Source organism: Rhinatrema bivittatum, chromosome 6 (assembly GCF_901001135.1).
Source record: "Rhinatrema bivittatum chromosome 6, aRhiBiv1.1, whole genome shotgun sequence".
NCBI classification, from domain to species: domain Eukaryota; kingdom Metazoa; phylum Chordata; class Amphibia; order Gymnophiona; family Rhinatrematidae; genus Rhinatrema; species Rhinatrema bivittatum.
The window spans coordinates 268,213,346-268,235,554 of NC_042620.1; the positions used below are offsets into that span (position 1 = coordinate 268,213,346).

The 22,209-nt window shown below is 45.6% G+C and overlaps 1 protein-coding gene across 1 annotated transcript in view; it reads right to left on the bottom strand.

The window, feature by feature from the left end:
• Positions 1 to 460: 460 nt before the first annotated feature.
• Positions 461 to 22,209, bottom strand: part of LOC115094263 (oocyte zinc finger protein XlCOF6-like) — an 84,340-nt gene continuing 62,591 nt past the window's right edge. Inside the window, exons 8-9 of the mRNA XM_029607132.1 lie at positions 17,546 to 17,659; positions 461 to 3,687 (exon numbers count right to left, since the gene is read on the bottom strand). Coding sequence (XP_029462992.1) covers positions 2,021 to 3,687; positions 17,546 to 17,659 — 1,781 coding nt within the window. The 3' untranslated portion in view covers positions 461 to 2,020. The remainder of the gene's footprint in view (positions 3,688 to 17,545; positions 17,660 to 22,209) is intronic.

Consider the following 22,209-nt stretch of genomic DNA (forward strand, 5'->3'; position numbering starts at 1 on the left):
GGTCTCCGGCTGCGGGGGGAGAGGGGGAAATACCTTCACCGCTGCGCTTGAGGAAATGCACCCGCTGCCTCTAGGCTGCCGAACTCGTCTCGCTCGGGGCTAAGTCCACGCCGGGACCGAGGCGCCTCTCAGCCAGGCCCGAGCCCTTCTCGCTTGGGGGCTAGATCCCTGCCGCGATTCGGCCACCGGACCAAGGCGTAGACCTCCGAGGGATCGCGGAAATCACCCCGGGAAACTCAACTGGGGGAGGGACCCAAGGGTATCACCGCAGGAGTGCGGGGCTCGTCTTCTGAGAATTTGGAAAGTAGAAAGTAGAAAATAGAAAGTAGATTTGGAAAACATGCTCAGCGAGCGTGCAGGCGCTCCAAACTGCTTTGGAGATGGAAATTACTGAGTTGCTTCACTTCCTGTGGGGGTATATGTACCCGTGCTGACGTCAGATCCGTCTCCAACTGCTAGCACGAGCACACTATACCCACTTGTTCTGAGTCCATCTGGCTACACGCTAGGAAATTGGTTCTTACCTGCTAATTTTCATTCCTGTAGTACCAGATTAGTCCAGAATCCACCCAGAGAAATGGGGAGTCATCCGCTTATTCTGTTGACTTGTATGTACTACAATGTTGGCATGTTATGTACTGCAGAGCTGTTAGTGGGCTTTCCAAGTTGCTTATTTCTTTTTGGTTGCTGGAATGAGGTCACCAATTTTCTGTGACATCACCATCCTCCTATTCATTGGGGGGAAATTTTTTTTGTTAAGGTTTTAGTGTGATTTTCATCTTGGCTTGGGTACAGGTCAGTACTGAGGGACTACAGTAGCACACTGAGATAAGTAGTAGTATCAGTAAAACTTACTTTGTTTCCATCTGCTGGAAGGATTACAAAACCCAGGCATCGAAACTGATCTGTGGTATTACAGGAACGAAAAGTAGCAGGTAAGAACCAATTTTCCCTTATCTCCTCCAACTATTCTGGCTGTTCTAGCACCTCTCTTCAGGTGCTTCTCGCCAGATCTCCTTTCACCCTTTAGTTCTCTTTATGCAGCATCACTTAGCTATTTTAAAGTGATATCACATCCATTTTTATTATTTTGATTTGACCTATTAGAGATCTTAAATTTGCATCTGCTACTTTTTGCAGGTATTCTGATAGTACTACCCTTTGTTCCAGGTTTTGGTGATCTCTGAGCACCCTCTAGATTTAAATACAGAGTTTATATAGCATAAAAATAGCAATGCACTATGTTTTTATCTTCCACTATATTTAGGCCTTTAAAAATTTTTAATTAGCTGCTGTGGTCTATCTCCTGCTGCAGTGGGTCCATGACCTATAATAGTACCAGGGGTGGTGGTGTCTTCACCTGAAGATTCTACACTATTGCTACCACCATTATTAGACCTAGTGAAGAAGCTAAGGGTGAAACTCTCTTTTATCCTGGGTGATGTGCACCTGGTATAAAATTTATCTTTCTCCTTTTCATGCTTTAGTAGTAGGGTCACCTTGCTGAGATTTGGTCTAGAAACACGATCACCGTATGAGTCTCGGTAAGAGAAATTTACTCTTTTCTCATGGAGTAATGTCTCCAAATGGGTTTGTTGGGCATATATCATAACAGGAAATGAACCTCACTCATAAGCCAGGGTATGATCGCAATCTTTCAAATGTACTACCAAGTGCTCTTATGTTCTTACTTGCATTATAACAAACACAGCTTCATTTTGGAGCTCATAGGGTATAATATGTACAGGAAACATATCAAGGTATGCTTAGTTATTTTCAATGAAGCTGGTGGCATCCAATATAATTGATACTATTTCAGTATCTTTCTGCCTCATTCTATTGGTCTCCGATTGCACCTCTTGGTACTTGATGATCTTGGTCTCTTCATACAGATTAGAATAGTCACTTGGTACTGACACTTCTAATATCAATGCTGTTCTTCACTTTTTTTTCTTTACTGCTATCTGATTAGCTAGCATCAAGCATTTTGTTTGGCACGGGAATGGGAACACCCAAGTAATCACAAAGTCACTCTCTGCAATTCAGTTAGGCTTATGATTCCAGTGTTTTCCTGGTACATCGATGCTATAGTGTTTACACAATTTTCAGCAGTGTGGATTTTATGATGCTTTGTAAGGCTTACTTTTTGATTGAAGCTTTTGCCACATTCAGAACATGAAAATGGTCTCTCACCAGTGTGAATTTGCTGATGTCTTGTGAGATGTGTTTTCTGACTAAAGCTTTTCCCACACACAATACATGAAAATGGTTTTTCACCAGTGTGAATTTTCTGATGTTCTGTAAGGCTTATCTTCCGTCTGAAGCTTTTATCACACACAGTGCACGAAAACGGCCTTTCACCAGTGTGAATTTTTTGGTGTCTTGTGAGATTTATCTTGTTCTGGAAGCTTTTGCCACACTCAGAACATGAAAATGGTCTCTCACCATTATGGATTTTCTGGTGTCTTGTGAGATGTGTTTTTCGAGTAAATTTCTTACCACACTGATTACATGAAAATAATCTCTCACCAGTGTGGGTATTTTGGTGCGTTAGGAGGATTACCTTCAGTCGAAAGCTTTTGCCACACTCAGTACATGAAAATGGCCTCTCACCAGTGTGGATTTTCTGGTGTGTTGTGAGGTGTGTTTTCCGACAAAAACTTTTGCCACACTCATTACATGAAAATGGTCTTTCAACACTATGGTTATTCTGTTTTGCAAGATCCATCTTCTGATTGAAGTTTTTACTACATTCAGAATTTGAAAATGGTCTCTCTTCTGTGTGAATTTTCTGGTATTTTTTAAGGATTTCTTTATTTATTAAGTGCTTCACATATTTTGTACATGCAAAGTCTCCCTCTCCTTTGTTGAATTTCTGGTGATGCATAAAATCTCCCTTCCTACAGAAACCTTTTCCACATTCGGTATATGAATAAGGTCTCTCTCCTATATGGGTTTTCGTTTCTTCCAACAATTCTCCCTTCTGGCTCACAATTTCCCCATAGTCTGTACATATAAAAGAACTCTCCTCAGAATGAAATCTCTGATGTAATTTCAGTGTTACAGGATTTTTAAGGTATATTCCACATACATCATATAAACTTTTTTTTTCCGTTGCTTGATTTCTCTTTTCTTCCACTTTGTGTACAATATTACTGGCACTTTGTTCATACACAATAGAATTATCTGTGGTGTCTACTGTTGAATTTATACAGTTCTTTTCTGAGAAGCACTGATTCATGCAATTTTCTCTCCAGTCTGAACATGAAGTATTCTCTCTACCTCTTCCTGACAGCATCTTGTTTCCATCCGGATTCTCATTAAATTCCCAGTGATATGTTTCTGTATTGTTTCCAGTGTGAATTCCTTGATGCTGCATGAACTGGTTTTCACCACTTAAACTTTTTTCGCATTCTGTACATGCATGTTGTCTCCACTCATGGGCTTTGTGCTGCACAATGGGGACCAGCGCTTTCTGCCCTTCTTGAGAAAAACCAGTGTACGGAGGCAAGTTGGATCCTGAAGGGTTTTTCAGACTTATATTTGTATTTTGCTGTTGGTTGGAGATTTCTTCCTTTTCAGAACACTGAAAGACACTGATCTCACCTTTCTCTGACATGGTCTCATGCAGCACTGGTTTCTCAGGATTCATTTTTCTCTCATTGCAGTTGAAGGGTCCATCAGCTGCTGGATTAAGAGAAGAATGCAGTCAATATAAATTCTTAGTGTTCAACACAGTTCACAATCAGGAATTTTGGGTGCATGATAAAATTTGAAATAGCTGGGCTGTCCATCAGCTAGTCAGTATATGAGTTAGAAGAAATGTGTAGGAGAATAAATTGAAATATATCCAAAGAAGATAAAGAACTTGTCTCCTCTGGTGTTTTTAAGCAGCCTGTGACTACAGAAAAAAAACAATCAACAAAGAAAGCCCCCAAGACTCCCTGTGGTCCACACTTTGCCTGTATCCCAGCTTTGTGCCTCCCTATTCACCCATTATCTTAGAACAAAAAATGAACACAGCTTAAGCTCAAACCCTCTTCTCACCCACTGGATACCATACCCTCCAATCTTCTGCTATCGACTCCTAACACCATTTCTAAAGCATTAGCAGACATCATCAACTGCTCTTTAACTCAAGGAAAAGTCCCAGATCAACTCAAAATAGCCATTCTGAAACCCTTACTAAAAAAACCTAATCTTTCAACGGATGACCCTGCAAACTTCCGCCCTATCGCTAACCTTCCCCTGATCTCAAGAGTGATGGAAAGATTCATCAACAAGCAACTGTTGGAGTACCTGGAGGTGAACAACATACTCTCCCCTTTCCAGTTCGGCTTCAGGAAATCGCAAAACACAGAAGCATTACTTGCATCGTTATCTGACACCATCCTCCTCAATCTTGAAAGAAAACAACCATACCTTCTCGCTCTTCTCGACCTATCCGCCGCATTCGACACAGTCAATCATGCCATCCTTCTCGAACGGCTATCCGATATAGGAATTCAAGGAGAAGCTCATAGCTGGTTTCAATCGTTCTTGGAGAATAGATTCTATAAAGTCAAGATCAATAATGAAGAATTGCCTCCTATTAAATCAACACGAGGAGTACCACAAGGATCATCTCTCTCCCCTACGCTATTTAATATTTACCTGCTTCCACTCTGCCACCTACTCTCCAGCCTCAAGCTAAAACATTATATTTTCGCTGATGACATTCAGATACTCCTTCCCATCACAGAATCACTGCAAAAAACTTGGGCACATTGGAATAATTGCTTACAATCTATCAATACTCTGCTATCCAGCCTGAACCTCATACTTAATTCAAATAAAACAGAAATCCTCATCATCTCGCCAGACGAAAACCATACTCTCATCAACTCCCAAAGCGCAACACAATTCGCAAAATTATCTATTAACCACTCCCCTTCTGTCAGAGACTTAGGGGTGTGTCTCGACAATAAATTCAACCTTAAATCCTTCGTTATCAACACAACTAAAGAATGTTATTTCAAACTTCAAGTGCTAAAAAATCTGAAACCACTCCTTCACTTCAGTGACTTCCGTCTAGTAGTCCAGTCTTTAATTCTGTCTAAGTTAGACTACTGCAACTCTCTACTGCTAGGTCTTCCGGCCTTATCTTCAAAACCCCTACAGATGGTGCAGAACGCTGCGGCGAGGTTACTCACCAACACATATAAAAGAGCCCACATCACACCAATTCTTCACTGCCTTCACTGGCTTCCTATAAAAGCCAGAATTACCTTCAAAACATTATCAATGATCCACAAGGATATTATGGGCATCGCCCACCTAAATCTAAACTCGCAACTCCGCCCTCACACATCACAAAGACCTATCAGATACAATTACAAAGGTTCCTTATATGCTCCCCCGATCAAAACTTCACTAACAAAAAGAGCACTCTCCACAGCCGGGCCCACCCTCTGGAACTCATTACCGCCGGATCTACGCCAAGAGACATGTCATCTAACTTTTAAGAAAAACCTAAAAACGTGGCTCTTCCGGCAAGCCTATCCAGAATCGCAGGAACACTCAGACACCGGTCAAAGAGCAAAATAGTCCACTATTTTGTTCCACGACCGCCCATACCCCCTCAAGGCCCTATTACGCCTGATCTGGACAGCCCACGTGTTTTGAAAAGACTCCTTTGTTGATACATTAGTTCTCTAGCTCATGTTTTACTCATGTTTTTTGCCCATCAACACTGTTCTCCGTTACCTGTATATCCCTACTTAGCCTACCCTCTTTTTTAGCTATTCCCTACATTTATTCACGTTATTTTGACGAGTTATTGTTGTCTATTTAATATTTAATAATTATGTTCTTATGTTCAGAAACTCTGTTTAATGTAACGCCTTAACCGCGACAGTTTTGTTCTATGTAAACCGACCTGATTTGATATTTGTATTGAGAATGTCGGTATATAAAAATCCTAAATAAATAAATAAATAATTTGGACATAACCCCAGAGGTAATTGTTTAGCTTTCATGGTGGATTTATAGTTCAGATATGTGGCAATGAATATCATAGAAGTGCATTGTTTTGCTTACTGCAGTCTTTTGTGCTGGAAGTACATGCATAGGAGAAGCTTTCTGAATCTTAAAACTTGCTTTCCTTATTGTTTTAGACTTTCTAATCTTAAAACATGATTTCCTTATTGCTACAGAAATATAAATGTAAATGTATCTTTGTGCTTTATTATAATTGTCAGAATGACAAAAATGTTTTTGTTAGTACCGCTGCATTAAATAAATGGTTTGTAATAAAATTATGCGGACCAATGGAGGTAAGTACAGAGTACATGCACCATAATGTAGAATTTATGACAAATGAAGAGGTGAACTGACTTGGTGGACCACTGGCAGCACTGTGTGCATGAGAGCCAGGTTCAATTCCTCTAATTTAAACTTGTCCTTGGGCTGATGAGGGCAAGGGATGCTGTGATGGCAGCATTTACAGCCCCCTAGAGGGAGGGAATCCCATCTAATGATCAAGAATGATCTCTACTGGTTGACTCAAGAGGACAATTGTACCAGAATCCAGAAGGAAGGTCCGTGCTTCTTAGTCAGAGCTAAACAGGAGGGAGAGAAATAGGGAAAACTCCAGGTAGTTGCAAATGAAAGTTCTTGTCACAACAGCCTTTGCTGAAGGGCAAAAAAGCCCCCCAAAACAAAACACCCCAAGCCAAACCTGCTCCAAAAAAATAAAAGAGCAGCTAATTTAACTTTACAATATTGCTACTATGGGTATTTCACTTGTTGCTTTCAGAATCAAGATGAGAGGGGGAGTAAGTTTCTATAAATAATTATCACAGCAGTGGGCACGCTGTCTTCACCTATACACCATTCGCTTCAGCAAAGAGATTTGATATCACCATAAGCACCCTCTATACAGAGAAGGTACCCTCCTCCTAGTAAATAACTCTACATGTGCCTTCTCTCTTTCGGGCCCCATCATAAATGAAAAAAAGATGAGAAGCAAAGCAAACATGATAATAAATGTAAAAGATGTAGGGGAGAAGGGGACTATAGCATTAAAGAGCATAATCTATCAATCATCAATCTCTTCTATTCAATCTATCCTTCAACACCTCCTCCAGAAGGGCATTCCAGGCATTCACCACCCTTCTCCGTGAAGAAATATTTCCTGATCCCCGGTGGTGGATGCCTGGAATGCCCTTCCGGAGGAAGTGGTGAAGATAAAAACAGTAAATGAATTAAAAAAAGCATGGGTAAACACTATGGATGCCTAAAGGCTAGAGGTGGAAATAAAGAAAAGAGTGCATGAGGGAAACTTACAAGGAGAGGCAGCTACTCTCCTAACTGAAGGCATGGGGATTACTACCCTTAACCAATTATCCTTCATGATTTTGACACAAGTGCAGCATTGCTCTTGGCTTCGACAGAAAGAGGAAAAAGGGGAATTGGATTCAGATGACAGCCAATGCTGGGCCCCAACTTGTATGACCTGGGGTACTGATACACAGACATTAGGGAAAAGGCACAGGACTGCTTCTATGGCCAAGTCCTAAAGCAAAGCACGCTCTGAATGATCAAGAAGGCTGCTTACACTGTAAAAATGTTGACAGCAGTTATTTTTTTTAAGGGTTTGACAGTGCTTGGTTTTGAATGTTAATATTACCACCCTTAACAAAAGGCTTGGGGGTAATCTGCACAGAGCAGCAGTTACTATCATGAGAAACTTGCTGAGCAGACTGGATGAACCATTTGATCTTTCATTACTCTGTTACTATGTTTCTTCTGTAACATCCTATGCTTGAGGATATTCTAAAAGCAGTTAAAAGGAAAAATAATGGGGTGGTATAACTATAAAATCTTTCTCAAAGACTACACAGGATGAAAGTGATTGATTTAGGTTTCTTTTTAAAGTGATGTCTTCCTAGTAAATGGAGAAATTACTTACCTGATAATTTCGTTTTCCTTAGTGTAGACAGATGGACTCAGAACCAATGGGTATAGTGTACTCATGCTAGCAGTTGGAGACGGATCAGATTTCAATCTGACGTCAGCCCCTAGTACATATACCCCTGCAGGAAGTGCAGATCCTCAGTATTCTTCCTTGCAAAGCATTGTGGATATATGTTTGACTGACCGATTGGTTAATTTGATTAACTTGTATAACTTCGTAACTATATAAACGTTATAACTTGATTAACTGGATTAATTTGAACTGGTCGATATGAGTATAGCTGGAGACCGCCATGGAGCTCAACCGGAAAGCGTCAACACCCAGCCGGGTGGAGACCTAGGTAAATGAAAAGGAGGCTTACCCTTGAATTATTTGCAATACCATGCGTGACGGCAGCCAAGGGCGGGCTGCTGAGTCCATCTGTCTACACTAAGGAAAACGAAATTATCAGGTAAGTAATTTCTCCATTTCCTAGCGTGTAGCAGATGGACTCAGAACCAATGGGATGTATAAAAGCTACTTCCGAACTGGGTGGGAGGCTGCCTGTGACCCACTCAGTATTGCCCTTGCAAATGCCGTGTCCTCCCGGGCCTGAACATCCAGACGGTAGAATCTGGAGAAGGTATGGATGGAGGACCATGTCGCCGCCCTGCAAATCTCGGCGGGTGACATCATTCTTGTTTCTGCCCAGGATGCTGCCTGGGCTCTGGTCGAATGGGCCTTGATCTGTAGAGGCGGAGGTTTCCCTGCTTCCACGTAGGCCGCCTTGATGACTTCCTTGATCCATCGGGCTATGGTTGCCCGTGAGGCTGCTTCCCCTAGTCTTTTCCCGCTATGAAGGACGAAAAGGTGGTCCGTCTTCCATACGGGTTCTGACATTTCCAGGTATCTGGAAAGGATTCTGCCAACGTTGAGGTGACGCAGACTACGGGCTTCTTCCAAATTCTTCAGGGCTCCCGCCGACGGGAGCGAGATGGTCTGGTTCAGATGGAAGTGGGAGACCACTGTGGGAAGGAATGACGGTACCGTGCGCAGCTGGATCCTGGAGTGAACCTAAGAAAGGGTTCACGGCAAGACAGCGCTTGTAGTTCAGATATGCGTCGCGCTGAACAAACTGCCAGTAGGAAGACAATCTTCAGGGTCAGCTGATGGAGTGATAGCCCTCGAAGAGGTCTGAAGGTGGTTCCCGATAGGAAGTCCAAGACGAGGTTGAGATTCCACAGAGGTACCGTCCACTTCAGGGGTGGACGAATGTGTTTGACTCCTTTCAGGAAACGTGACACATCCGGGTGAGAGGCTAGGCTATCGCTCTCGCCTCTGGTGCCGAAGCATGCCAGTGCTGCCACCTGTACCTTGATGATGTTGAGGGACAGTCCTTTTTGGAGTCCGCTCTGTAGGAACTCCAGCCTCACGGGAACTTTAAGTGAACCTGTCTTGATGGCGTGATCTTCGCACCAGGCTTCAAATATTCTCCAGATCCTTATGTATGTTAACGATGTGGAGAATTTGCGTGCTCGGAGGAGGGCGTCTATTACCGCCCCCGAGTATCCGCTCTTCTTCAGGCGAGCCCTCTCAATGGCCAGACCGTAAGAGAGAATTGAGCTGGGTCCTCGTGGAAGATCGGACCCTGTTGTAGCAGGTCCCTGAGAGGGGACAGGGGTAGAGGGTTCCCTGCCAGCAGTCTTCTCATGTCTGCGTACCATGGTTTTCTTGGCCAATCCAGGGCCACCAGAAGAACTAGTCCCTTGTGTAGCTGTATCTTGTGAATGATTGCGCCCAAGAGGGGCCACGGCGGGAAGGCGTATAGTAGGATCCCCCGTGGCCAGGCCTGCACCAGGGCATCGATCCCTTGGGACTGTAGATCCCGCTTGCGGCTGAAATATCTGGGTACTTGGGCGTTGGTTCTGTTCGCCAGAAGGTCCATTTCCGGTGTTCCCCACCGGTTTACTATCATCCGTAAGGCTGCGGGAGACAGCTTCCATTCTCCTGGGTCTAGACTTTCCTCTGCTGAGGAAGTCCGCCGTGATGTTGTCCTTCCCGGCGATGTGGGCGGCGGAGATCTCCTGTAGATTTGCTTCTGCCCATGCCATCAGTGGGTTTATCTCCAGTGACACCTGTTGGCTTCTGGTTCCCCCTTGTCTGTTGATGTAGGCAACCGTTGTGGCGTTGTCGGACATCACCCTGACTGCTTTGCCTCGGAGTCTTTGGGAGAACCGCAGGCAGGCGAGTCTGACTGCCTGCGCTTTTGGCGATTGATGTTCCATCCTGCCTCTTTTCTGTGTTCCACTGTCCTTGGGCGGTTAATTCCTCGCAGTGTGCTCCCCATCCCCGTAGGCTGGCATCTGTAGTTAGCAGAGTCCAGGTTGCGGATGATAGTCTTGAGCCTCTGATCATGTGGCTGGGCTGCAGCCACCAGTGTAGTTTGGTCCGAACTGTGCCCGGGAGGGCTAAGCGTACGGTGTAGTTGTGCGACCGTGGGTTCCAACGGGACAGCAGTGAGTGTTGTAGAGGCCTCATGTGGGCCCTCGCCCAGGGGACCACTTCCAGTGTGGATGCCATCAGCCCTAGGGCCTGCAGGTAATCCCATGCCGTGGGGCGGGGGTCGCTCATCAAGGATTGCAACCGGTTCCACAGTTTTGATCTCCTTGTGGGAGTCAGGCTGACTTTGTCTTCCTTGGTGTCGAAGTGGACCCCCAGGTACTCCAACGATTGTGAGGGCTGCAGGGAACTCTTGTTCGTGTTGACCACCCATCCGAAGCTCTCCAGTAGAGACTTGACTCTGTTGGTTGATTGGATGCTTTCCTCTGGTGACTTTGCCCTGATCAGCCAGTCATCCAAGTAAGGATGTACGAGGACTCCTTCCTTCCGCAGTATTGCCGCCACTACCACTATCACCTTGGTGAATGTCCGTGGTGCTGTGGCTAGCCCGAAGGGTAGGGCCCGGAACTGGTAGTGATGGCCCAGGATCTTGAAACGTAGGTAACGCTGGTGTTCCTGATAAATTGGGATGTGCAGGTACGCCTCTGACAGGTCCAGGGAGGTGAGGAACTCTCCCGGCTGTATTGCCTTTATTACGGATCTCAGGGTTTCCATGCGGAAGCGGGGGATCTTCAGGTATCGGTTTACGGATTTGAGGTCCAGGATTGGTCGGAACATTCCCTCTTTCTTGGGAATGAGAAAATATATGGAATAGTGACCAGAGTTTATCTCCTGAGGAGGTACCGGAGTTATGGCCTCGAGGTTCAGTAGCCTGGCCAGTGTAACTTCCACTGCCGCCTTTTTGGTGGGGTCGTGGCAGGGGGACTCCACAAACTTGTCCGGGGGGTGCGAATGAAGTCCAGGTAGTACCCTTCCCGGATGATGGCTAGGACCCACTTGTCCGAAGTTATCTCGACCCATCTTTGGTAGAATAGGGCCAGTCTGCCCCCTATGGCTTCCCTTGGATGGGTCGGCTGATTCTCATTGCGTAGCGCGGCCGGGCCCTGAGCCTGAGCTGTTTCCCCTCTTGTTGTGCTTGTTCCGAAAGGACTGGTTCCTGCCCGGAGGGCGGGGCGCCTGGTAGCTGCTCCTTCTGCGATCTTCTGCCCCTGGAGGCCCTGGAAGGCTATTGCTGGGCTCTCCTTGACTTGTCTTCCGAAAGGCGCGGTACTGGGGATTCGCCCCATTTGCCCGCCATCTTTTCTAAATTGCTGCCGAACAGAAGTGTTCCTTTGAAGGGCATCCCTGTGAGGCGTGTTTTGGAAGATGGGTCGGCCGACCAGCTTCTGAGCCAGAGCTGTCTCCTTGGCCACCACCGCCGCTGATACTCCTCTGGCCGCTGTGCATACAAGGTCTGAGGCTGCGTCCGTTAGAAAGGATAGCGCTGGGTCCAGGATATCTCCCGGGGTGCCGTTCCTGGCCTGGGATAAGCAGGCACGTGTCACCACGGTGCAGCAGGCCGCAATCTGAAGAGACATAGCGGCCACGTCAAATGACTGTTTCTCAGTTTCACCTTAACCAAACCATATCCTTGCCTACCACGGCGGGTTTGAAGAAATCTGAAGAAGGGCATTTATTACGCCATCTCGACATAGGCAGATTGCTGCCCAGATATCTGGAAGTGACACAAGAAGTACGAAAGACGGACCATCTGTTCGTCCTGCACAGCGGAAAGAAACAAGGTGAAGCGGCCTCTCGGCCCACCATCGCCCACTGGATTAAAGAAGTTATCCGAGCAGCTTACGTAGAGGCCGGGAAGTCTCCGCCTCTACAGGTCAAGGCTCATTCTACCAGAGCACAAGTGGCATCCTGGGCGAAATCCAGGATGCTGTCGCCTGCAGAAATATGTAAAGCAGCGACATGGTCCTCCCCCTCCATACCTTCTCCAGATTCTACCGTCTGGATGTCCAGGCCAGGGAGGACACAGCATTTGCAAGGGCAGTCCTACAAGGACCTCAGGCAGCCTCCCGCCCAAGCTGGGAGTAAAGCTTTTGTAACATAGAAACATAGAAACATAGAAATGACGGCAGAAGAAGACCAAATGGCCCATCCAGTCTGCCCAGCAAGCTTCCCTCATTTCTTCTCTCATACTTATCTGTTTCTCTTAGCTCTTGGTTCTAATTCCCTTCCACCCCCACCATTAATGTAGAGAGCGGTGATGGAGCTGCATCCAAGTGAAATATCTAGCTTGAGTAGTTAGAGGTAGTAGGGGTAGTAACCGCCGCAATAAGCAAGCTACACCCATGCTTATTTGTTTTTACCCAGATTATGTTATACAGCCTTATTGGTTGTTTATCTTCTCCCCTGCCGTTGAAGCAGGGAGCTATGCTGGATATGCGTGAGGTATCAGTTTTTTTCTTCTCCCCTGCCGTTGAAGCAGAGAGCTATGCTGGATATGCATTGAAAGTGAAGTATCAGGCACATTTGGTTTGGGGTAGTAACCGCCGTAACAAGCCAGCTACTCCCCGCTTTGTGAGTGTGAATCCTTTTTTCTTCTCCCCTGCCGTTTAAGCAGAGAGCTCTGCTGGATGTGTGAAGTAACAGTTTTTCTTTTCCCCTGCTGTTGAAGCAGAGAACTATGCTGGATATGCATTGAAGTGAAGTATAAGAATGGAGTGATCAAGCTAGTTGAAAGGCATCAGGAATAGAGGAAGGTGGAGGTAGTAATTTGGATATTTGGTTTGGGGTAGTAACCGCCGTAACAAGCCAGCTACTCCCGTCTTTGTGAGTGCAAATCCTTTTTTCCACATTTCCTCTTGCTGTTGAAGCTTAGAGTGATGTTGGAGTCACAGTAACCATGTGTATGTTTATTGAATAAGGGTATTGTCTCCAGGCAGTAGCCATCATTCTGGCGAGTCACCCACTCTTCATTGGCGGCCTCTTGACTTTATGGATCCACAGTGTTTATCCCACGCCCCTTTGAAGTCCTTCACAGTTCTGGTCTTCACCACTTCCTCCGGAAGGGCATTCCAGGCATCCACCACCCTCTCCGTGAAGAAATACTTCCTGACATTGGTTCTGAATCTTCCTCCCTGGAGCTTCAAATCGTGACCCCTGGTTCTGCTGATTTTTTTCTTATGGTAAAGGTTTGTCGTTGCCTTTGGATCATTAAAACCTTTCAAGTATCTGAAAGTCTGTATCATATCACCTCTGCTCCTCCTTTCCTCCAGGGTGTACATATTTAGATTCTTCAATCTCTCCTCGTACGTCATGCGATGAAGATCCTCCACCTTCCTGGTCGCCCTTCTCTGTACCGCTTCCATCTTGTCTTTGTCTTTTTGTAGATACGGTCTCCAGAACTGAACACAGTACTCCAGGTGAGGCCTCACCAAGGACCTGTACAAGGGAATAATCACTTCCCTTTTCTTACTCGATATTCCTCTCTCTATGCAGCCCAGCATTCTTCTGGCTTTTGCTATCGCCTTGTCGCATTGTTTCGCAGACTTCATATCATTAGACACTATCACCCCAAGGTCCCTCTCCTGCTCCGTGCACGTCAGCCTTTCCCCCCCATCGAATACAGTTCATTTGGATTTCCGCTCCCCATATGCATGACTTTGCACTTCATGGCATTGAATCTCAGCTGCCATATCTTCGACCACTCTTCCAGTTTCCTTAGATCCCGTCTCATTCTCTCCACTCCTTCCGGCGTGTCCACTCTGTTGCAGATCTTAGTGTCATCCGCAAAAAGACAAACCTTACCTTCTATCCCGTCCGCAATGTCGCTCACAAAGATATTGAACAGGACCGGTCCCAACACCGATCCTTGCGGTACACCACTTAAAACCGCTCTCTCTTCAGAGAAGGTTCCGTTTACCGTCACACATTGTCTTCTGTCCGTCAACCAATTTGCAATCCAGGTCACCACCTTGTCACTCACTCCCAAGCTTCTCGTTTTATTCACCAGTCTCCTGTGCGGAACCGTATCAAAAGCTTTGCTGAAATCCAAGTATATGACATCGAGCGCTCTTCCTTGGTCCAATTCCTTGGTTACCCAGTCAAAAAAGTCAATCAGATTTGTCTGACAGGATCTTCCCCTGGTGAATCCATGTTGCCTCTGGTCCATCAATTCTCCGGACTGTAGATAGTTCACTATTCTCTCTTTCAGCAGAGACTCCATTACTTTTCCCACCACCGAAGTGAGGCTAACCGGCCTGTAGTTGCCAGCCTCCTCCCTGTTCCCACTCTTGTGAAGCGGGACCACCACCGCTCTTCTCCAGTCTCTCGGCACCACTCCCGTTTCTAGGGATCTATTGAACAGGTCACACAGCGGACCCGCCAGAACATCTCTGAGCTCCCTCAATATCCTTGGATGAATCCCATCAGGCCCCATGGCTTTGTCCACTTTCAGGTTCTTTAGCTCTTCCCACACATTTTCTACTGTAAAAGGATTTTCATCTATTCCACTTCCCTCCAGTTTCTTGTTGTGTAGAGATGGTCCTTCTCCAGGGTCTTCTTTAGTGAACACAGAGCTGAAGTATTTGTTTAATATTTCTGCCATTTCTTCGTCTGTCTCCACACATTGATCATTACCACCTTTCAATTTCACTATACCACTTTGGACCTTTCTCTTTTCGCTGATGTATCTGAAAAATGTTTTGTCACCATTTTTTATCTCCTTGGCAATCCTCTCTTCTGCTTGATTTTTTGCCAACTTGATTGTTTTCTTCGTCTCCCTCAGTTGATACAAATATTCTTCTTTGTGCTCCTCCCTTTGGGATCCTTTATATTTCTTGAATGCTGTTCTTTTAGCTTTAATTTTGTCAGCCACCTCCTTTGAGAACCAGATAGGTTTCAATTTTCTTTTGCTTTTCTTTATGTTTCTAACATATAGAGCAGTTGCCTTGGTGATTGCTCCTTTTAGATTGGTCCACTGCTGATCCACATCTCTCTCGTTCTCCCATCCTTTAAGTTCTTCCTCCAGGTACTTTCCCATTTCCTCAAAGTCTGTGTTTTTGAACTGTAAAACTCGGGTCTTTGTGGTTCTTTTCCCTATTCTATTAGTGATATTAAACCATACCGTTCGATGATCACTGCTGCTGAGGTGGGCGCCCACCTGGACATCTGAGACATTATCTGCATTATTGAGCAATAAGTCGAGTATAGCACCTTCTCTCGTGGGTTCCAACACCATTTGTTTGAACAAAGATACTTGCATGGCATCCATTATTGCTCTACTATTTTTAGTTTCTGCAGATGGGATTTTCCAGTCTACATCTGGCATATTAAAGTCACCCACGATCACCACTTCTCCCTTCTTACCTATCTGAGTCCATCTGGCAACACGCTAGGAAATGTTGAGATTACTTACCCTGATAATCTCCTTTTCCTTAGTGTAGACAGATGGACTCAGCATCCCGCCCAGCTGCCAGTGTACATGGGTTTCACCGATTCAAGGTAGGCCATGTCATTAGTTTACATAAGAGCGTCCCCTTTGCCAGGTGTTTACGCCTTCTGGTTGGGAATGCTGGTGGTCTCCAGCTACTATCAATCGGTCAGGGGAATCCTGTTTCACTATTTCACTGAGCGTCAGTACACACACATCCATAACAGCTTTTGCAAGGAAGATTACTGAGTTGCTATGCTTCCTGTGGGGGTATATGTACCCGTGCTGACGTCAGATCCGTCTCCAACTGCTAGCACGAGCACACTATACCCATTCGTTCTGAGTCCATCTGGCTACACGCTAGGAAAATAGTATTAAGGACAAGGAAGACAGAGGAAAAGAAAGATAAGCGAAGCAAGGTGAAGAGATACAAGTGAAAACATGGAAGACAGAAGGGAAATCAAAGACCAAATAATAAAAAAAAAATATAACTAATATATGAAAACTAGTTTTGTAAGTTTTTAAGGAGAGGATATGCAAGCCTTCTCTATAAAATGTCTCAAAATTGAACACTCTTAGAAGAATAAAAGGATTTCACCCAGCTTTACCCAATACCGATATAAATACTAAATGGATCAAACAATACTATTTTATCAACCTTTTTTGAGAGAGGAACCCAACTCAAGGGAATACTCTTGTTTGCATAAGGTAAATTATGGGAAATTAAGGACAATGGGCCTGATGCTGTTATTAGTCTAGTACTTGCAACTCAATATCACAACATTGCTTGTACATAAGCCCTAGATTCAGCTCTGCATATGTAGGGACATGAGCAAGATCCTGTGATCTCAGGGCTGGTACATCACACTGTACCTCAACGTAACATTCCAACAAAGCTTGCACCTTTAGTCAAACAAAATTAATTCAGAAATGAAAGGCTGTGAAAAAAATCATAATTAATTTTGGTATTCTCCAAGGAATAAATGCACAGGAGGCAGGTCTCTTTCAATGGAAAGGGGCTCTTGACAAACGTTCATTGGATGAAGGTGAAAAGGGAAAGACTCAGGAGTGCTCTAAGGAAATATTTCTTTAGAGTAAGGATAGACGATACATGGAATGGCTTTCCAGTGGAGATGGAAGAGATAAGGACATTATCACAATTCAAGAAAACATGGGACAAGCACAAAGGATCTGAGGAAGAGTAGGTGGAGTGGATGGGCAGACTAAATGGCCATATGGTCTTTATCTGCTATTGTGTTTGCTGTTAATTTGTCACAGGTTCTGTGTTTAGCTACTAGCCATAGAATGTTAGAGAGATAATACAGCATCAAAATGGGTGACACTGTACATTCGAGGTGTGACATATGCAGACAAGGAAAAGGACTGAGATCTGGTATTAGAGGTGTGACATATACAGACAAGTAAGGGACTGTGACCTAGCACTGGAAATGTCATATGTACAGGTAGAAAGGTAAGACTATTTTCAAACAGTAAACGTAGGATGCGTTAGGGCAGTGGCTCCCAAACTTGTCGTGGGAGACCCCCCCAGCCAGTCAGATTGTCGGGATATACATAATGAATCTGCAAGCAATGGAAGCAGTGCAAGCAAATCTCTTTCATGCATATTCATTGTGGATAACCTAAACACCTGACTGGAAGTTGCCCAGGAAAGGTTTGGGAATCACTGGGTTAAATTGTGTAGGTGGATTGCAACCACTGCCAATTTGACATACTAAATGATATGGCGAGAGGGGTAGATTTGGCATCATCGGTACTTTACTCACTTGTAATGAGAGTACTGAAACTTCTCTTGGTCTCACAGTCCTGCTGATCCAGGGCATAGGATTCCTTTTCTTGCTGAATCATTAACAACATGCTGGGACTGCTAACTGGACAAGCTGTAAAAAAAAAACAGACATTGAGCACTTGGCCTACAGGATTTGTCCTGTACACACTATTTTACTAAATTCTTGAGATAATGAGACAATGAGCACTTGGCCTACAGGATTAGTCCTTCACGCTTACCAGTTTACTAAATTATTGAGATAATGCTTTTCTCTGTAATGTATGGGTTGCAAAGGGAGAATGAGACAAGGCAGAGAGGGTGGCAGTGTTTTTTTTTTTTGTTTAGCTAGTCTTTTTTGTACATACCTGCAATTTTGCATATTTGTATTCTTGTCTATACTCTTTAAAACACAAGTATATGTGCTGGTTGCAGAATGACTGTTTGGCAGGGAAGAGAGGTGCTAGGCATCAGTATAGAAGAAACTTGCAGCATTGGCTCAGTGCAGGTGTGTGCTTCCAGAGACTGCTGATGCACACACTTACCCTAGGGACAACACTACAATGAAAGACATTATATTAAAATGTATTTCTATTTTTATATGATGCCTACCCAGGATACCTTATAGAAGGAAAAGTCAAAGAGAAAAATATAACACTACATATAACAAAAAAAATTAGCTCAGCTAAAATTAAAAAAAAAAGGTAGGCATAATATAAACACATGTAATATAAATGTTTTTGAAAAAAGAATGAAAGGTGAACAAAAATGAAAGGAACACAGAACAGTCAACTCCCATATACAGGGAATGAGAGAGTTTGATCTTCCATTTGCAAACTCAGATCCATGCACTGTGTTAGGCACATTCCATGTGACTGACTCCAGACTCCTCAGTACTTAGAGCCTAAGACATTCCATCTCAGACTCCATGACCTTCTATGGATGACACATTTATGAATTCAAACTCATTCATCGATTGGCTTTATGGAGGTCAGATCTACAAAATGAGTAGCTCTCTAGCTGCCATCTACCAAGTGAGGAGCAGGACTAAGTCCCTGACCAACTCTTTTGTCACTGTCATAAACAATGCCTGTTACTTAGAGACCAATATTCAAAACAGAACTTAGCCAGATAAGTACTATTTATCTACCTAAGCGGCGCTATTGAATATCCAGCTACAATCAGTGGTTGCTACTGTTGCGTCGAGATGTGGACCCTTGGCCAAGGCGAGGCTGGTGCTGCCTATAGGGGCGCCCTATAGGCCCTCGACATCGATAGGCGGATGTAGATAATGGAGACTCAACAGGACCTTCACCTTTACCAGCCCTCGTTCCTCGCAGGTTGAGCCCTTGGGTGTCAGGACCGGCAGGACTTAGGAGCGGATCTCCTGCGAGCTGGTCTGGAGGTAAGAAACAAAGGCAGGTCGGGCGGTTCAATAGTCAGGGCTGGCGACGAGAGCAGAATCCAAGACAGGTCAGGGATCAAGGCAGGTAGCAAGCAAAAGCAGAATCCAAGGACAGGCCAGGGGTCAAAGCAGGCAGTGGTCAGCAGAACAGAGAACATGCAGTTGGTCGAGGCAGGCAGCAGGCTAAAGCGAAATCCAAGAAACAAGCCAGGTCAGGTTCCAAAGAAGCAAACCAAAGGGACGGAGGTGCAGGACAGGAACAGAGACACAGGAACCAGGAACAGAACATGAAGCAACTGAAGCACTACCAGAGTGGGACCTATTGCTGAGGCAGCAGGGGCTGTCTTTTATAGGGCCAGTGGGTTCCAGCGTATCCGGGTCCCGCGAGGTCTTCCGGTGCGGCCCCTTTAAGAAAGGGGAGGAGCCATGCGTGACTGGGAGGATGCGGCTGGTTGTGCGACGGCGGAGAGGAGCGTCTTTTGCCGCGCTGAGGAGAAGGCCCCAGGGCAGAGGAGCAGCGCTGGAGGCCGGGACCCGCCCGCCGGGTGAGTGTGGTCGGCCGCCGTAACAGTATCCCCTCTTCTAATCCCTCCTCCTCGGGGCCTGGGCTTCTTCGGGTGTGCGGTGTGGAGTCTTTTATCCAAGATACTGGAACTGGGTTCCCAAGAGTTCTCTTCTGGTCCGTATCTCTCCCAGGCAATCAAGTACTCCCACCTCTTGTGGCGGCAACGGACATCTAGGATCTCCTTCACCTGATAAATCTGGTCTCCTTCGGAGGAGATCCTTTCTGGTTCGGGCACCTTCCGGGCTGGCCAAGACAGGACCACTGGCTTAAGTAGGGAGACATGGAAGACGTCGTGGATTTTCAACGATGCTGGAAGACGGAATTGGTATGTAACTGGGGTAATCTGTTGCAGGATGGAGAAGGGACCAATATAACAGGGCACTAGCCTCATGGAGGGTACCCGAAGTCGAATGTTGCGAGTACTCAGCCATACCTTGTCTCCGGGTTTGAGCAGGGGAGCAGGACGTATGTGTCTGTTGGCTGCAACTTTTGCTCTCTCGGCAGCTTAGCGAATCAGGTCTTCTGTTTGGGACCATAAAGACTGAAGTTCTTGTGCCGTCAACTGGGCGGCGGGAGACGGAACGGACAGAGGTACTGGCAGTGGGGGAAGCAGTTGCTTTCCATATACCACGAGGAAGGGTGAGGACCCAGTGGCGGCATTCAGGTGAGAGTTGTATGAAAACTCCGCCCAGAGAAGGAGGTCAGCCCAGTTGTCCTGTTGTAAGTTTACGAAGGAGCGCAAAAAGGTCTTTAGAGTGCGGTTAGTGTATTCTGCTTGGCCATTGGCCTGAGGGTGGTAGGCAGTGGTGAAATCCAACTTGATATTGAATTTGCAGCACAAAGATCGCCAGTATTTGACGGTAAACTGAGCTCTGTGATCGGAGACAATGTGACGGGGTAATCCATGAAGGCAGAAAATGTGGAAGGTGAACAGTTTTGCCAGTTCTGGAGCAGATGGAAGCGCCGGAAGGGCGATGAAGTGAGCCATCTTTAAGAAACGGTCTGTGACGACCCAAATTATTCTGTTGCCACTTGAAGAGGGGAGATCTACCACAAAGTTGGTAGATATGTGGGTCCAGGGTTCTTTGGGGGCCGGCAGCGGCTGTATCAGCCCCCAATGTCATCCCACCACGGGCTTTTGGCAAGCGTAGGTGGGACAAGAGTCCACATAGGCCTTCGTGTCTTTATCCATTAGCGGCCACCAGTAATACCGTTTAAGTAAGGCAAGAGTTCATGCACAACCGGTATGGCTGGCAACCTTTGAGTCGTGGGCCCACTCTAAAACTTATTGCCAGAGTTGGGTCGGAACCACAGTCTTCCCTTGGGGAATTGCCTGAGAGGCAGCTACCAAGATGCATGTTGGGTCAATAATATAACCCAGAGGGTCTGGATTATCCTCTTGTTCAAAAGACCGAGAGTTGGCCCTGATATTCTTTGGCAGCTGGACGGTATTTCACCAGGAAGTCAAAGCAACTAAAAAATAGGGACCAATGGGCCTGCCATGCGTTCAGATGCTGAGCATGGTGGAGATGCTCCAGGTTCTTGTGGTCAGTATAAACGCTGACAGCGTGACGAGCCCTCTCCAGCCATTGTCGCCACTCCTCGAAAGCAAGTTTTATAGCTAAGAGCTCTTTATCCCCAATGCCTTAATTCCTCTCTGTGGGGGAGAATTTTCAGGAGAAGTAGGAGCAGGGATGGAAGGTACCTTTAGCGGTGAGTTGGCCCAAGACTGCTCCAACGGCGATGGAGGAGGCATCGACCTCCAAAATAAGAACATAAGAACATGCCATACTGGGTCAGACCAAGGGTCTATCAAGGCCAGCATCCTGTTTCCAACAATGGCCAATCCAGGCCATAAGAACCTGGCAAGTACCCAAAAACTAAGTATTTCATGTTACCGTTGCTAGTAATAGCAGTGGCTATTTTCTAAGTCAACTTAATTAATAGCAGGTAATGGACTTCTCCAAGAACTTATCCAATCCTTTTTTAAACACAGCTATATTAACTGCACTAACCACATCCTCTGGCAATAAATTCCAGAGTTTAATTGTGCGTCGAGTAAAAAAGAACTTTCTCCGATTAGTTTTAAATGTGCTAAATGCTAACTTCATGGAGTGACCCCTAGTCTTTCTATTATCCGAAAGAGTAAATAACCGATTCACAGTGTGGGGTCAGGATGATGGAGGCAGGGTTGCTGGAGGAAGGCCAGTTTCAGGGTTGCAAAGGCAGTTAGTGCCTCTGTGGGCCACTCTCGGGTATTGGCTCCTTTCCGTGTGAGTGCCATAAGTGGCACGACCAGCTGGGAGTAATGAGGGATGAACTGCCTGTAGAAATTGGCGAAGCCTAAAAATCGTTGCAGGGATCGAAGGCTGGGGCCAGTCTTGGATACAGGCCACCTTTTCTGGGTCCATCCTGAAACCAGTGCTGGAAACAATATACCCCAAGAAGGGGACAGATTCTTCTTCAAAAATGCACTTCTCCAGTTTTGCATAGTTTGTGGGTATGCAGGCGTTGGAGGACCTGTCGGATATCATGGCGTCATCGAGATAGACCACCACAGTGGTATAATCACGAAAGATCTCATTTATCATAGCTTGGAATACTGCGGGGGCATTGCATAGCCCAAACGGCATTACAAGATATTTATAATGACTGTCTCGGGTATTAAATGCAGTCTTCCACTCGTCCCCTGGCT